At 43.1% G+C, this 15,338-nt stretch overlaps 1 protein-coding gene across 1 annotated transcript in view; it reads left to right on the top strand.

Moving 5' to 3' along the window:
• Positions 1-15,338, top strand: part of lrrc34 (leucine rich repeat containing 34) — a 71,898-nt gene that overhangs the window by 38,136 nt on the left and 18,424 nt on the right. The window contains exon 7 of the mRNA XM_067994817.1: positions 7,563-7,717. Within this exon, the coding sequence (XP_067850918.1) occupies positions 7,563-7,717 (155 nt within the window). The remainder of the gene's footprint in view (positions 1-7,562; positions 7,718-15,338) is intronic.

The following is a 15,338-nucleotide window of genomic DNA, read 5'->3' as shown; positions in this document are numbered from 1 at the left end:
TCTGTATCAGTCTCTGTCAGTGTCTGTTGGTATTTGTGTCTGTATCAGTCTCTGTCAGTGTCTGTTGGTATTTGTGTCTGTATGTAAGTGTCTGTATGAGAACATAAGAGCATAAAAAATAGGAGCAGGATTCGGCCATCTGGCCCTTCCAGTCTGCTCCACCATTTAATAAGATCATGGCTGACCTTCAACCACAAATCCATTTTCCTGCACCATCCCCATATCCCTCGATGCCTTTACTAACGAGAAATCTATCGATCTCTGTTTTGAATGTACTCAATGACTGAGCCTCCACAGCCCTCTGGGATAGAGAATTCCAAAGATTCACCACCCTCTGTGAGAAAGAATTTCTCCTCATCTCAGTCCTAAATGTCCTACCCCTTATTTTGAGACTGTGACCCCTGGTTCTAGACTCCCCAGCCAGGGGAAACATCCTCCCTGCATCTACCCTGTCGAGCCCTGTAAGAATTTTGTATGTTTCAATGAGATCACCTCTCATTCTTCTAAACTCTAGAGAATACAGGCCTAGTCTACTCAATCTCTCCTCATACGACAATCCCGTCATCCCAGGAATCAGTCTGGTGAACCTTCGTTGCACTCCCTCTATGGCAAGGACATCCTTTCTTAGGTAAGGAGACCAAAATTGTACACAATACTCCAGGTGCGGTCTCACCAAGGCCCTATGTAATTGCAGTAAGACATCTTTACTCCTGTACTCAAATCCTCTTGTAATAAAGGCCAACATACCATTTGCCTTCCTAATTGCTTGCTGTACCTGCATGTTAGTTTTCAGTGACTCATATACAAGGACACCCAGGTCCCCTTGAACATCAACATTTCCCAATCTCTCACCTTTCAAAAAATACTCTGCATTTCTGTTTTTCCCACCAAAGTGGATAATTTCACATTTTTCCACATTATATTCCATCTGCCATGTTCTTGCCCACTCACTTAGCCTGTCCATATCCCCTTGAAGCCTCTTTGCATCCTCCTCACAACTCACATTCCTACCTAGTTTTGTGTCATCAGCAAACTTGGAAATATTACATTTAGTCCCCTGTCTAAATCATTGATATAGATTATGAATAGCTGGGGCCCAAGCACCGATCCCTGCGGTACCCCACTAGTCACTGCCTGCCACCCCGAAAAAGACCCATTTATTCCTACTCTCTGCTTCCTGTCTCCTAACCAATTCTCAATCCATGCCAGTATATTACCCCCAATTCCATGTGCTCTAACTTTGTTCACCAACCTCCTGTGTGGGACCTTATCGAAAGCCTTCTGAAAATCCAAACACATAGAAATATAGAAAATAGGAGCAGGAGTAGGCCATTCGGCCCTTTGAGCCTGCTCCGCCATTCACTATGATTATAGCTGATCTCTGTATCAATAACATATTCCAGCTCTCTCCCCATACCCATTGATGCCTTTTGTGTCTAGAAATCTATCTATCTCCTTCTTAAATATATTCAGTGACTTGGCCTCCACAGCCTTCTGTGGTAGGGAATTCCACAGGTTCACCACCCTCTGAGTGAAGAAATTTCTCCTCATCTCAGTCCTAAATGTCCTACCCAGTATCCTGAGACTGTGACCCCTCGTTCTGGACCCCCCAGCCAGGGGAAACATCCTCCCTGCATCCAGTCTGTCTAGCCCTGTCAGAATTTTATATGTTTCAATGAGATCCCCTCTCATTCTTCTAAACTCGAGTGAATACAGGCCGAGTCGACCCAATCTCTCCTCATACGACAGTCCTGCCGTCCCAGGAATCACTCTGGTGAACCTTCGCTGCACTCCCTCTATGGCAAGTATATCCTTTCTTAAGTAAGGAGACCAAAACAGCGCACAATACTCCAGGTGAGCTCTCACCAAGGCCCTGTATAACTGCAGTAAGACATCCTTGCTCCTGTACTCAAATCCTCTTGCAATAAAGGCGAACATACCATTTGCCTTCCTAACTGCTTGCTGCAACTGCATGTTTGCTTTCAGTGACTGGTGTACAAGGACACCCAGGTCCCTTTGTACATCAACATTTCCCAATCTATCACCATTTAAATAATACTCTGCCTTTCTGTTTTTCCTTCCGAAGTGGATAACTTCACATTTATCCACATTATACTGCATCTGCCATGTATTTGCCCACTCACTCAACTTGTCTAAATCGCCTTGAAGCCTCTTTGCATCCTCCTCACAACTCACGATCCCACCTAGTTTTGTGTCATCAGCAAACTTCAAAATATTACATTTGGTTCCCTCATCCAAATCATTGATATATATTGTGAATAGCTGGGGCCCAAGCACTGATCCCTGCGGTACCCCACTAGTCACCGCCTGCCACCCCGAAAAAGACCCATTTATTCCTACTCTCTGTTTCCTGGAGAGGAAATTTGGAGGAATGTTAACCAATTTTCAATCCATGCCAGTATATTACCACCAATCCCACACGCTTTAATTTTGCACACTAACCTCTTATGTGGGACTTTATCTAAGGCCTTCTGAAAATCCAAATAAACCACATCCACTGGCTCTCCCTTATCTATTCTACCAGTTACATCCTCAAAAAACTCAGGTTTGTCAAACATGATTTCCCTTTCATAAATCCATGTTACTTTGTCTAATCCCATTGATATTTTTTAAGTGTCCTGTTATCACATCCTTTATAATAGAAACTAGCATTTTCCCTACTACTGATGTTAAGCTAACCGGTCTGTAGTTCCCTGTTTTTTCTCTCCCTCCTTTTTTAAATAGTGGGGTTACATTTGCCATCCTGCAATCTGCAGGAACTGTTCCATAATCTATAGAATTTTGGAAGATGACAACTAATGCATCCACTATTTCCATGGCTGCCTCTTTTAGCACGCTGGGATGCAGATTTTCAGGCCTTGGGGATTTTTTGGCTTTCAGTCCCATTAATTTCTCCAGCACTATTTTTTTACTAATACTAATTTCCTTTAATTCCTCCTTCTCACTAGTCCCTTGGTTCCCGAGCATTTCTGGGAAGTTATTTGTGTCCTCTTCCGTGAAGACAGAACCAAAGTATTTGTTTAATTGCTCTGCCATTTCCTTGTTCCCCATTATAAATTCTCCCGTTTCTGACTGTAAGGGATGGGCAATAAATGCTGGCCTCGCCAGCGACGCCCACATCCCATGAACGAATAAAAAAAAAACCTACATTTGTCTTCACTAATCTTTTTCTTTTACATACTTGTAGAAGCTTTTACAGTCCACTTTTATGTTCCTTGCAAGTTTACTCTCAGACTCTATTTTTCCCCTCTTAATCAATCGCTTGGTCCTTTTTTACTGAATTCTAAACTGCTCCCAATCCTCAGGCTTGCTACTTTTTCTGGCATCTTTATATGACTCCTCTTTCGATCTAATACTATCCTTAATTTCTTTTGTTAGCCATGGTTGAGCCGCTTTTCCTTTTGTGTTTTTGTGCCAGAAAGGAAAGTATAATTGTTGCAATTCATGCATTCGTTCCTTAAATGTTAGCCATTGCCTTTCCAGCGTCATGCCTTTTAATGAAGCTCCCCAATCTATCATAGCCAACTCACTCCTCATACCTTTGTAGTTTTCTTTATTTAGATTTTGGACCCTAGTTTTGGATTGGACTACTTCACTTTCCATCTTAATGAAGAATTCTATCATGTTATGGTTACTCTTCCCTAAAGGATCCAGCACAACAAGATTATTAATTAACCCCTTCTCATTGCACAATACTCAATCTAGGATAGCCTGTTCCCTGGTTGGCTCCTCAATGCAACCGTCTCGTACACACTTCAGGAATTCATCCTCCACAGTATTATTGCTAATTTGGTTTGGCCAGTTTATATGTAGATTAAAGTCACCCATGATTACTGTAGTACCCTTGCTCCATGCACCTCTAATTTCCTGTTTGATCCCATCCCCTACATTACCACTACTGTTTGGAGGCCTGTCGACAACTCCCACCAGTGTTTCCTGCCCCTTGGTTCTTATTAACTCTACCCAGACTGATTCTACGTCTTGATTTTCTGAGCCAATATCCTTTCTCACTATTGCTCTGATTTCATCCTTTACATCATATCCACTGGTTCCCCCTTATCTATTCTACTAGTAACATCCTCAAAGAACTCCAATAGGTTTGTCAAACATGATTTCCCTTTCATAAATCCATGTTGATTCTGCCAAATCCTATTATTATTTTCTAAGTGTCCTGTTATCACATCCTTTATAATAGATTCTCACATCCTTTATAATAGATTCTGATTTACCTTCCTATTTGCTTGCTGTACTTGCATGTTAACTATCTGTGTTTTGTGTACAAGGACACCCATTTCCCTCCAAATACCAACATTTAATAGTTTTTCACCATTTAAGAATATTCTGTTTATCTATTCTTCCTACCAAAGTGAATAACCTCACATTTCCCCACATTATACTCTGTCTGCCACCTTCTTGCCCACTCATTTAACCTATTTATATCCCTTTGCAGACTCTTTGTGCCCTCCTCACAGCTTACCTAACTTTGTATTGTCGGCAAACTCTAATACATCAAACTCGGTTCCTTCATCTAAGTCATTAATATAGATTATAATTAGCTGAGGCCCAAGCATTGATCCTTGCGACACCCCACTAGTTACATCCTGCCAACCTGAGAATGACCCGTTTATCCCTACTCTCTGTTTTCTGTCCATTAACCAATCCTCAATCCATGCTAATATATTGCGCCCAACCCCATGAGCCCTTATCTTGTGAAACAACCTTTTGTGTGGCACCTTATCGAATGCCTTTTGAAATCCAAATATACGACATCCATTGGTTCTCCTTTAACTAACCTGCTAGTTACATCCTCAAAAAACTCTAATAGATTTGTCAAACACGATTTCCCTTTCATAAAACCATGTTGACTCTGCCTAATCATATTATGATTTTCTAAGTGCCCCGTTACCACGTCCTTATTAATGGATTCCAGCATTTTCCCGACGACGAACTGGCCTGTAGTTCCCTGTTTTCTCTCTCCCTCCTTTCTTGAATAGTGTTGTTACATTTGCTACCTTCCAATCCACTGGGACTGTTCTAGAATCTAGGGAATTTTGGAAGATCACAACCAATGTAACACTCTGCCACCTCTGCGAACTCTGCATATCAGCAGAGTGTTACACACCCACCACAGTTGGATGGAAGTGAGGAAGAAGCTTTTGGTCCTTAAGTGAAGCGCAGAGGCAATGAATATTCATGTCAATGTCCTGACAGCTCAATTTGGACCTTCCTGAAGACCGAGATTTGTGCCTAAGTACTAGGACTCACAGAAGAACTTAACAACAGATGAGATATTAAACAAAGTGGATAAATGACAGCGCTAAACAGGAAAGGTAGAATAAGTAGAACATGCAAGGTAGCAAATCTGTTGTGTTGAGTGCTGTAGGATCAAATGCAGATGTTGTTCTTGGCACAAGTGACGATCGTGGCCGGACACTCTCTGGCTGTTCTCTGGCTACATCTCATTGTGCTCATTATCTATGGCCTTCTGCCTCTCTGCCAAACTCATAGTAAGGTCTCTGTCAGTACCGAGATAGTTCAGCACAGCAGATTAATCATTCTAGAAATCCTCTCTGGGTCACATTGTAACCCCTCATTCTCCATGTTCCAAACATATGAAATATTAATGGAGGATCCTAAATGTCCTTTGTGTGTCTCACCACAGTTTGGTTCTGCTGGGAATGTGGGTCGTGCACAGGTATTATGTCCGACTGTGTTCTCATGGTAACTAAGGTCTCCCAAAATCCAAGCTTACAGGCTCCTCAAGGTGTTGGGCCCCATGAATGGAGATTATAGAAGCTGCCAGTGTTCCCTGAGAAACCTCATTCATGTTCATGAATTTCATGTGCTGGACACAGACTATTTGCGTGCTCATTGATATAGGGCACACAGCACAAGGCAGAATCTGGAGGAAAGCATTTACCTCTCCTGATAGTTTTACAAAATGCCAAAGTCTTTGCTGGTGTTCATGTGGAAAAATATGGCATCTGTCCCCTGCTTTATGCACAGCAAGCTGGCAGCTGGCACTGATGCCTGTGGTTATTGCCTGTTAGGACCCTGTGATATGGAAACTGGGGTGACTTTCACTGGCATTGATAATGCAATGTGGTTATCGGATGATAACCAACTAAGAGATGCCTGACCTCATTGACCAGCTGCCTCCTGAGACACCGAGTGCCTGGGAGGTCCACGTAGCCTCTCTCTCTTTCTCTTTCTCTCTCTCTGTTTATCTTCTGCTTGGGTATGGGTGGTTTATTGTTGATGCTTCACTGTGCTCTGACCTTTCTGCCCTTTGTTCTGCTTCTCCTCCTTCTCCCACTCATAGACCAATGTGGCACTCAATTCCCTTTACCCGCTCTGCCGACTCCCTGCAGCCCAAACACGAGCGTCGTGATCCTTCTCCAGGTGTGTTGTGCACCAAAAAAAACCTGAGCTTCAAATTGTGCAAAGATGAATGGGGGGACTTGATTCAATGGCCTTTTCACAAGTCTTTAAGCTAAACAAGATTTACACCAACAACTTTTGTAAAAGTTTTCAACAGCAGTGTATGCGAGAACAGAGTTTCAGGAGAGATTGAACTCATTAAATTATTCAGTGTTAATGCGCTTTTATTCAGACAATAAGACTAACGATGAAAGAATTTCACGCTTTATCTGATAACTTGTGCTGCACTGTGGAGTTAGAATGGGCCAGAATTTACTGTAGCCGATGAACGAACGGCCCCCGTCGTTAGTTAAATTTGCCCTTGCCCGTTTAATTTCCATGAGATCTTGCACTGCTAGTGGGAGATGGAAACAGCCTCGACAGGGCATCTGGCACCTGCGTGAACAGGGCAAGCAACTGTGTATCTCCTTAACCAATCAGATTGAAGAATCATTAATGAACAGCGCAGTCTGAACCAGGAAGTGTAAGTTGGAATAGTGAATTCAATATCAAATCAGGTACAGAAAGCGAAATAGAGAGGGAAAAAAAGATTGGATTAACAGAGAGAAAAAAAGTTTTAAAAAATGTAATTTAAATTTTAAATCTCCAACAACAATTAAAAGCTGAAGGAATGAGACACCACACTTATAACTCTGGCATTTTCAGTGCCAGAGAGGTTGACTGGCAGTAATTAACATTTATCACGCCGTTAAAAGGGTACTTAGCTGAAATGAATAAGCCTTAACTTTCTGTGGCGAGTTTAGTTTGTATCTACTGCGAAAATAAAGAAACTTCACGCTGTTCAATGTATTTCACTGGTGAGGCAGACGGTGAGATGCCGTTTTCGCGAAGCTAACAGTGGAGCGGCACATCTCGGTCAGCAACTTCCAGATTTTCATGTTTAACCGTGTATCTGCCCCTCGCCTGAAGTTGCAGTGCAATTTGCACATAAATAACGGTGAGCGCCATTAACCTCACCGTTATTTTGACAGTAAATTCTGGCCCATTGTATTAGCTGATGTCCTTTTTATGTGGAGTAATTCATGGCCGCACCATGTCATTAACCTCAGGCAGAAATCCAACTCAGCTTTCTCTCCAGCTTTTCTTGCACTTGTTTTTAGGAAGAGGCGACTGTGCACATGGCCCACATGCTCCAAGTTAACCAAACCCTTCAACAGCTGCACTTGGAGAAACAAGCAATGAAAAACTTTGGCGCAGAACAAATTTGTGAAAAACTAGTTACAAACAAGACCCTTCAACTCCTCAATCTCCGCTGGTAAAAGATAATTGTACTTTTTCTTTTTATACCTGGCACAGGCACGATGGGCCGAATGGCCTCCTTCTGTGCTGTATCATTCTATGATTCTATGATTCAGTATTCGTCTGATGGTGAGGAAGAGCAGTTTTTTTTAATTCATTCATGGGATGTGGGCATCGCTGGCGAGGCCGGCATTTATTGCCCATCCCTAATTGCCCTTGAGAAGGTGGTGGTGAGCCGCCTTCTTGAACCGCTGCAGTCCGTGTGGTGAAGGTTCTCCCACAGTGCTGTTAGGGACAAGGAGAGCTACTCCTCCACATAGTGACCATAAAACTCTTGGCTCAGGCGTCACATGAGTTGATTACAAGGCAAGGTCGATGCAATTAAATCTGTTTCAGACATTACATATGTTTCTAGCCCAACGAGGAAGGAAGCAATGCAGAATCTAGTTCTGGGGAATGAAGTAGGGCAAGTGCAGTGTGCTTCAGTGGATGAACATCTGGGTAATAGTGATCATAATATAATTAGGTTTAAAGTAATAATGGAAAGGGACAAAGAAAATTCAAAGGTGAAAATACCTAACTGGAAGAGAGCCAATTTCAGTGATTTGAGAAGGGATCGAGCACAGGTGGACTGGAAGCAAAGATTGGCCAAGAAAACAGAAAATGAGCAATGGCAGGCCTTCAAGGCAGAGATAGTTTGGGTACCAACCAAACATATTCCCATAAGGAGGAAAGATAGAGCATCCAAAGCTAGAGCTCCCTGGATGACAAAGGAAAAAGCGGTTAAAATAAAACAGAAAAAAGGAGATTTATGACAAATGTCAGGTACAGAATACAGTCAAAAACCAGCAGAATACAGTGAGTGCAGGGGGGAATTGAAAAAAGATTTAAGAAGGGCAAAGAGAGAGTATCAGAAAAGATTAGTGGGTAACATAAAAGGGAACCCAAAAATCTTTTATAACCATATAAAAAGTAAAAGGGTCGTTAAAGGAATGGTGGAGCTGATTAGGGACAAAAACAGAAATCTTCTTGTGGAGGCAGCTGCCCTGTTCCTTCAAAGAACTCAAGCAGGTTAGTCAGACATGATTTGCCTTTAACAAATCCAGACGTACTGAATGAATACTTTGCATCTGAAGAGGTTGAAGTTACTGTTGCAGTAGAGGAGGGGCAAGGAGAGATATTGGATAGGATAAAAATAGATAGAAAGGAGGTGCTAAACAGGTCGGCATCACTCAAAGTTAACAAGTCACCCGGTCCGGATGGGATGCATCCGAGGTTGCTGAGGGAAGCAAGGGTGGAGCTAGCAGAAGGTATGGCCACAATCTTTCAATCCTCCTCAAATATGGGGATGGTGCCGGAGGACTGGAGGATTGCAAATGTTATACCCCTGTTCAAAAAAGTGGAGAGGGTTAAACCTGGTAACTACAGGCCAGTCCGTCTAATGTCAGTGGTGGGAAAACTATTAGGGACCATTGTCAACCAAGGGACGAGTGAGAAGGAGGAATTAAAGGAAATTAGTATTAGTAAAAAAATAGCGCTGGAGAAATTAATGGGACTGAAAGTCGATAAATCCCCAGGACCTGATAATCTGCATCCCAGAGTATTAAAAGAGGTAGCCAGTGGATGCATTAGTTGTCATCTTCCAAAATTCTATAGATTATGGAACAGTTCCTGCAGATTGGAGGGTGGCAAATGTAACCTCACTATTTAAAAAAGGAGAGAGAAAACAGGGAACTACAAACCAGTTAGCCTAACATCAGTAGTAGGAAAAATGCTAGAGTCTATTATAAAGGATGTGATAACAGGACACTTAGAAAATATCAACGGGATTAGACAAAATCAACACGGATTTATGAAAGGGAAATCGTGTTTGACAAACCTACTGGAGTTTTTTGAGGATGTAACTGGTAGAATAGATAAGGGAGAATCAGTGGATGTGGTGTATTTGGATTTTCAGAAGGCCAATGATAAAGTTCCACATAAGAGGTTAGTGTGCAAAATTAAAGCACATGAGACTGGGGGGAATATACTGGCATGGATTGAAAATTGGTTAACAGACAGGAAACAGAGAGTAGGAATAAATGGGTCCTTTTCGGGGTGGCAGGCAGTGACTAGTGGGGTACCGCAGGGATCAGTGCTTGGGCCCCAGCTATTCACAATATATATCAATGATTTGAATGAGGGAACCAAATGTAATATTTCCAAGTTTGCTGACGACACAAAACTAGGTGGGATCGTGAGTTGTGAGGAGGATGCAAAGAGGTTGATAAACACATGGGAGTATGATATTGTTGCTGTCACAGAGACATGGTTGAGGGAGGGGCAAGACTGGCAGCTCAATATTCCGGGGTACAGAATCTTCAGGTGAGACAGAGGGGGAGGTATAAGAGGAGGGGGGTCGCAATATTAATTAAAGAATCAATTACTGCCATAAGGAGGGATGATATATTAGCAGGTTCCTCTAATGAGGCCATATGGGTGGAGCTTAAAAACAAAAAGGGGGCAAGCACTTTGATGGGAGTGTACTATAGGCCCCCAAACAGTCAGGGGGAGATAGAGGAACAGATATGTAGGCAAATCTCAGAAAATTGTGCAAATAATAGGGTAATAATAGTGGGGGATTTCAACTTCCCCAATATTAACTGGGATACTCAGAGTGTAAAAGGCTTAGAGGGTACAAAATTCTTAACGTGCATCCAGGAGAGCTTTTTGAGCCAGCATGTAGAAAGTCCTACAAGAGAGGGGGCGGTACTGGACCTAATTCTAGGGAATGTGGCCGGCCAAGTGGAAGAAGTGCTAGTAGGTGAGCACTTTGGTGACAGTGACCATAATTCGGTAAGATTTAAGGTGGTCATGGAAAAGGATAGGGAGGGGCCGGAAATAAAGGTTCTAAATTGGGGGAAGGCCGATTTTAATAGGATAAGGCAGGATCTGGCCAAAATGGACTGGGATCAGCTGCTTGTAGGAAAATCCGCATCGGAGCAATGGGAGTCTTTCAGAAGGGAGATTGAGACCATACAATGGCAACATGTTCCCGTAAAGGTCAAGGGTGGTTCCAAGAACTCCAGGGAACCTTGGATGTCAGGGGATATACGAGAATGGATTAGGATAAAAAGGAGGGCTTTTGGCAGATACAAAAGGCTAAAGACGGAGGAAGCCCTAGAGGAGCACAAAAAGTGCAGGGGGATACTTAAAAAAGAAATTAGGAGATCAAGGAGGGGCCATGAAATAACACTGGCGAGCAAAATAAAGGAAAATCCTAAGATGTTTTATAAGTATATTAAGGGTAAGAGGATGACTAGGGAAAAAATAGGGCCCATTCGGGACAAAAATGGCAATCTGTGTGTGGAGCCGGCAGATGTAGGAGGGGTTCTAAATGAATTTTTTGCATCTGTTTTCACTATGGAGAAGGACGATGTAGACATAGAAATACGGCAGGGGGAATGTGATATACTCGAACATATTAACATCGAGCGGGAGGAGGTATTGGCGGTTTTAGCAGGCCTATAAATGGATAAATCCCCAGGCCCGGACGAAATGTATCCCAGGCTACTGTGTGAGGCAAAGGAGGAGATTGCGGGGGCTCTAACACATATATTCAGAACCTCTCTGGCCACAGGGGATGTGCCAGAGGACTGGAGAACCGCTAATGTAATACCATTATTCAAGAAGGGGAGTAGGGAAAAACCGGGGAACTACAGGCCAGTGAGCCTAACATCAGTGGTAGGAAAATTATTGGAAAAAATTCTGAAGGACAAAATTAGTCTCCACTTGGAGAAGCAAGGATTAATCAGGGATAGTCAACATGGCTTTGTCAAGGGAAGATCATGTCTGACTAATTTGATTGAATTTTTTGAGGGGGTGACTAGGCGTGTGGATGAGGGTAACGCAGTGGATGTGGTATACATGGATTTCAGTAAGGCCTTCGATAAAGTCCCCCACAGGAGACTGGTCAAGAAGGTACGAGCCCATGGAATCCAGGGTGCCTTGGCACTTTGGATACAAAACTGGCTTAGTGGCAGAAGTTATAGTCCAGCAATTTTATTTTAAATTCACAAGCTTTCGGAGGCTTCCTCCTTCCTCATTTACCTGAGGAAGGAGGAAGCCTCCGAAAGCTTGTGAATTTAAAATAAAATTGCTGGACTATAACTTGGTGTTGTAAAATTGTTTACAATTGTCAACCCCAGTCCATCACCGGCATCTCCACATTAGTGGCAGAAGGCAGAGGGTGATGGTTGAAGGTTGTTTTTGTGACTGGAAGCCTGTGGCCAGTGGGGTACCACAGGGATCGGTGCTGGGTCCCTTGCTGTTTGTGGTCTACATTAATGACTTGGATATGAATGTAAAAGGTATGATCAGTAAGTTTGCTGATGATACAAAAATTGATAGGGTGGTAAATAGCGAGGAGGATAGCCTCAGTCTGCAGGACGATATAGATGGGTTGGTCAGATGGGCGGAACAGTGGCAAATGGAATTTAACCCGGAAAAGTGCGAGGTGATGCACTTTGGAGGGACTAACAAGGCAAGGGAATACACAATGAATGGGAAGACCCTAGGCAAGACAGAGGGTCAGAGGGATCTTGGTGTGCAAGTTCACAGATCCCTGAAGGTGGCGGAACAGGTAGATAAGGTGGTAAAGAAGGCATATGGGATACTTGCCTTTATTAGCCGAGGCATAGAATATAAGAGCAAGGAGGTTATGATGGAGCTGTATAAAACACTGGTTAGGCCACAGCTGGAGTACTGTGTGCAGTTCTGGTCGCCACACTACAGGAAGGATGTGATCGCTTTGGAGAGGGTGCAGAGGAGATTCACCAGGATGTTACCAGGGCTGGAGCGCTTCAGCTATGAAGAGAGACTGGGAAGATTGGGTTTGTTTTCCTTGGAGCAGAGGAGGCTGAGGGGGGACATGATTGAGGTGTACAAAATTATGAGGGGCACAGATAGGATGGATACTAAGGAGCTTTTTCCCTTCGTTGAGGGTTCTATAAAAGGGGACATAGATTCAAGGTAAAAGGCGGGAGGTTTAGAGGGGATTTGAGAAAGAACTTTTTCACCCAGAGGGTGGTTGGAGTCTGGAACTCACTGCCTGAAAGGATTGTGGAGGCAGGAACCCTCACAACATTCAAGAAGCATTTGGATGAGCACTTGAAATGCCATAGCATACAAGGCTACGGACCAAATGCTGGAATATGGGATTAGAGTAGACAGGGCTTGATGGCCGGAGCGGACACGATGGGCCGAAGGGCCTCTATCCGTGCTGTATGACTCAAACAATCAAACTCAAACAAAGGCTTCAAGGTGATTTAGACAAGTTGAGTGAGTGGGCAAATACATGGCAGATGCAGTATAACGTGGATAAATGTGAAGTTATCCACTTCGGAAGGAAAAACAGAAAGGCAGAGTATTATTTAAATGGTGATAGATTGGGGAATGTTGATGTACAAAGGGACCTGGGTGTCCTTGTATACCAGTCACTGAAAGCAAACATGCAGGTGCAGCAAGCAGTTAGGAAGGCAAATGCTATTATAAATGCCTTTATTGTAAGAGGATTTGAGTACAGGAGCAAGGATGCCTTACTGCAGTTATACAGGGCCTTGGTGAGACCACACCTGGAATATTGTGTGCAGTTTTGGTCTCCTTACCTAAGAAAGGATATACTTGCCATTGAGGGAGTGCAGCAAATGTTCACCAGACTGATTCCTGGGATGGCAGGACTGTCGTATGAGGAGAGATTGGGTCGACTCGGCCTATATTCACTCGAGTTTAGAAGAATAGGAACATTGGAACAGGAGTAGGCCATTCAGCCCCTCATGCCTGTTCCACCATTTGATAAGATCATGGCTGATCTGTGATCTAACTCCATATACCTGCCTTTGGCCCATATCCCTTAATACCTTTGGTTGCTAAAAAGCTATCTATCTCAGATTTAAATTTAGCAATTGAGCTAGTATCAACTGCCGTTTGCAGAAGAGAGTTCCAAACTTCTACCACCCTTTGTGTGTAGAAATGTTTTCTAATCTCGCTCCTGAAAGGTCTGGCCCTAATTTTTAGACTGTGCCCCCAACTCCTAGAATCCCCAACCAACGGAAATAGTTTCTCTCTATCCACCCTATCTGTTCCCCTTAATATCTTGTAAACTTTGATCAGATCACCCCTTAACCTTCGAAATTCTAGAGAATACAACTCCAATTTGTGTAATCTCTCCTCGTAACTTAACCCTTGAAGTCCTGGTATCATTCTAGTAAACCTACGCTGCACTCCCTCCAAGGCCAATATGTCCTTCCAAAGGTGCGGTGCCCAGAACTGCTCTCAGTACTCCAGGTGCGGTCTAACCAGGGTTTTGTATAGCTGAAGCATAACTTCTGCCCCCTTGTACTCTAGTCCTCTAGATATAAAGGCCAACATTCCATTTGCCTTCTTGATTATTTTCTGCACTTGTTCATGACACTTCAATGATCTATGTACCTGAACCCTTAAGTCCCTTTGGACATCCACTGAATGAGAGGGGATCTCATTGAAATATATAAAATTCTGACAGGGCTAGGCAGATTGGATGCAGGGAAGATCTTTCCCCTGGCTGGGAGGTCTAGAACGAGGGGTAACAGTCTCAGGATACTGGGTAGGACATTTAGGACTGAGATGAGTAGAAATTTCTTCACTCAGAGGGTGGTGAACCTGTGGAATTCTCTACCAGGCCAAGTCACTGAATATATTTAAGAAGGAGCTAGATAGATTTCTAGACACAAAAGGCATGAAGGGGTATTGGGAGAGAGCGGGAATATGGTATTGAGATAGAGGATCAGCCATGATCATATTGAATGGCAGAGTAAGCTTGAAGGGCCGAATGGCCTACTCCTGCTTCTATTTTCTATGTTTCTATGTTTCTAAAATTAATTCTCACTTGGAGAAACATTGGTTAATAAGAGACAGCCAGCACGGATTTGTTGAAGGCAAATCGTATCTGACTAACCTGATTAAGTTCTCTGATGAAGTAACAGAGAGGGTTGATGAAGGTAGTGCAGTAGATGTTGAATACATGGACTTTAAAAAGGCATTTGATCAATTGACACATAACAGATTTATTCAGAAAAAAGAAACACGCGGAATTAAAGGGACGGTGGTAACTTGGGGACGTAATTGGCTAAGGGATAGGAGGCAGAGAGTAGTGGTGAACGGATGTTTTTCTGATTGGGGAGAAGGATGCAATGGGGTCACCCAGGGGTCAGTATTAGGACCATTGCTTTTCTTGTTATGTATAAATGACCTTTCTTGGGTATAGGGAATACTATTTCAAAGTTTGCGAATGATACAAAACCGGCAACATAGTGAGGAGGATAGAAGCAGACTTCAGGAGGACTTAGACAGACTGGTGAAATGGGCAGACACATGGCAGAGGAAATTTAATGCAGAGAAGTGTAAAGTGATGCACTTTGGGGGGAACAACATGGAGATGCAGTATAATCTAAATGGTGCTATTTTGAGGGGGTGCAAGAGCAGAGGGACCTGGGGGTGCAAATTCACAAATCTTTGAAGGTGGCAGGGCAAGTTGATAAGGCAGTTAAGAAAGTGTATGGGATACTTGTCTTTGTAAATAGGGGCATTGAATACAAAAACAAGGAAGTTATGCTAAACCT

This window comes from Heptranchias perlo, chromosome 13 (assembly GCF_035084215.1).
Source record: "Heptranchias perlo isolate sHepPer1 chromosome 13, sHepPer1.hap1, whole genome shotgun sequence".
Lineage (NCBI taxonomy): Eukaryota > Metazoa > Chordata > Chondrichthyes > Hexanchiformes > Hexanchidae > Heptranchias > Heptranchias perlo.
The sequence above is the reverse complement of the archived record's forward strand: the minus strand, read 5'-3'. Positions and strand labels throughout refer to the sequence as shown.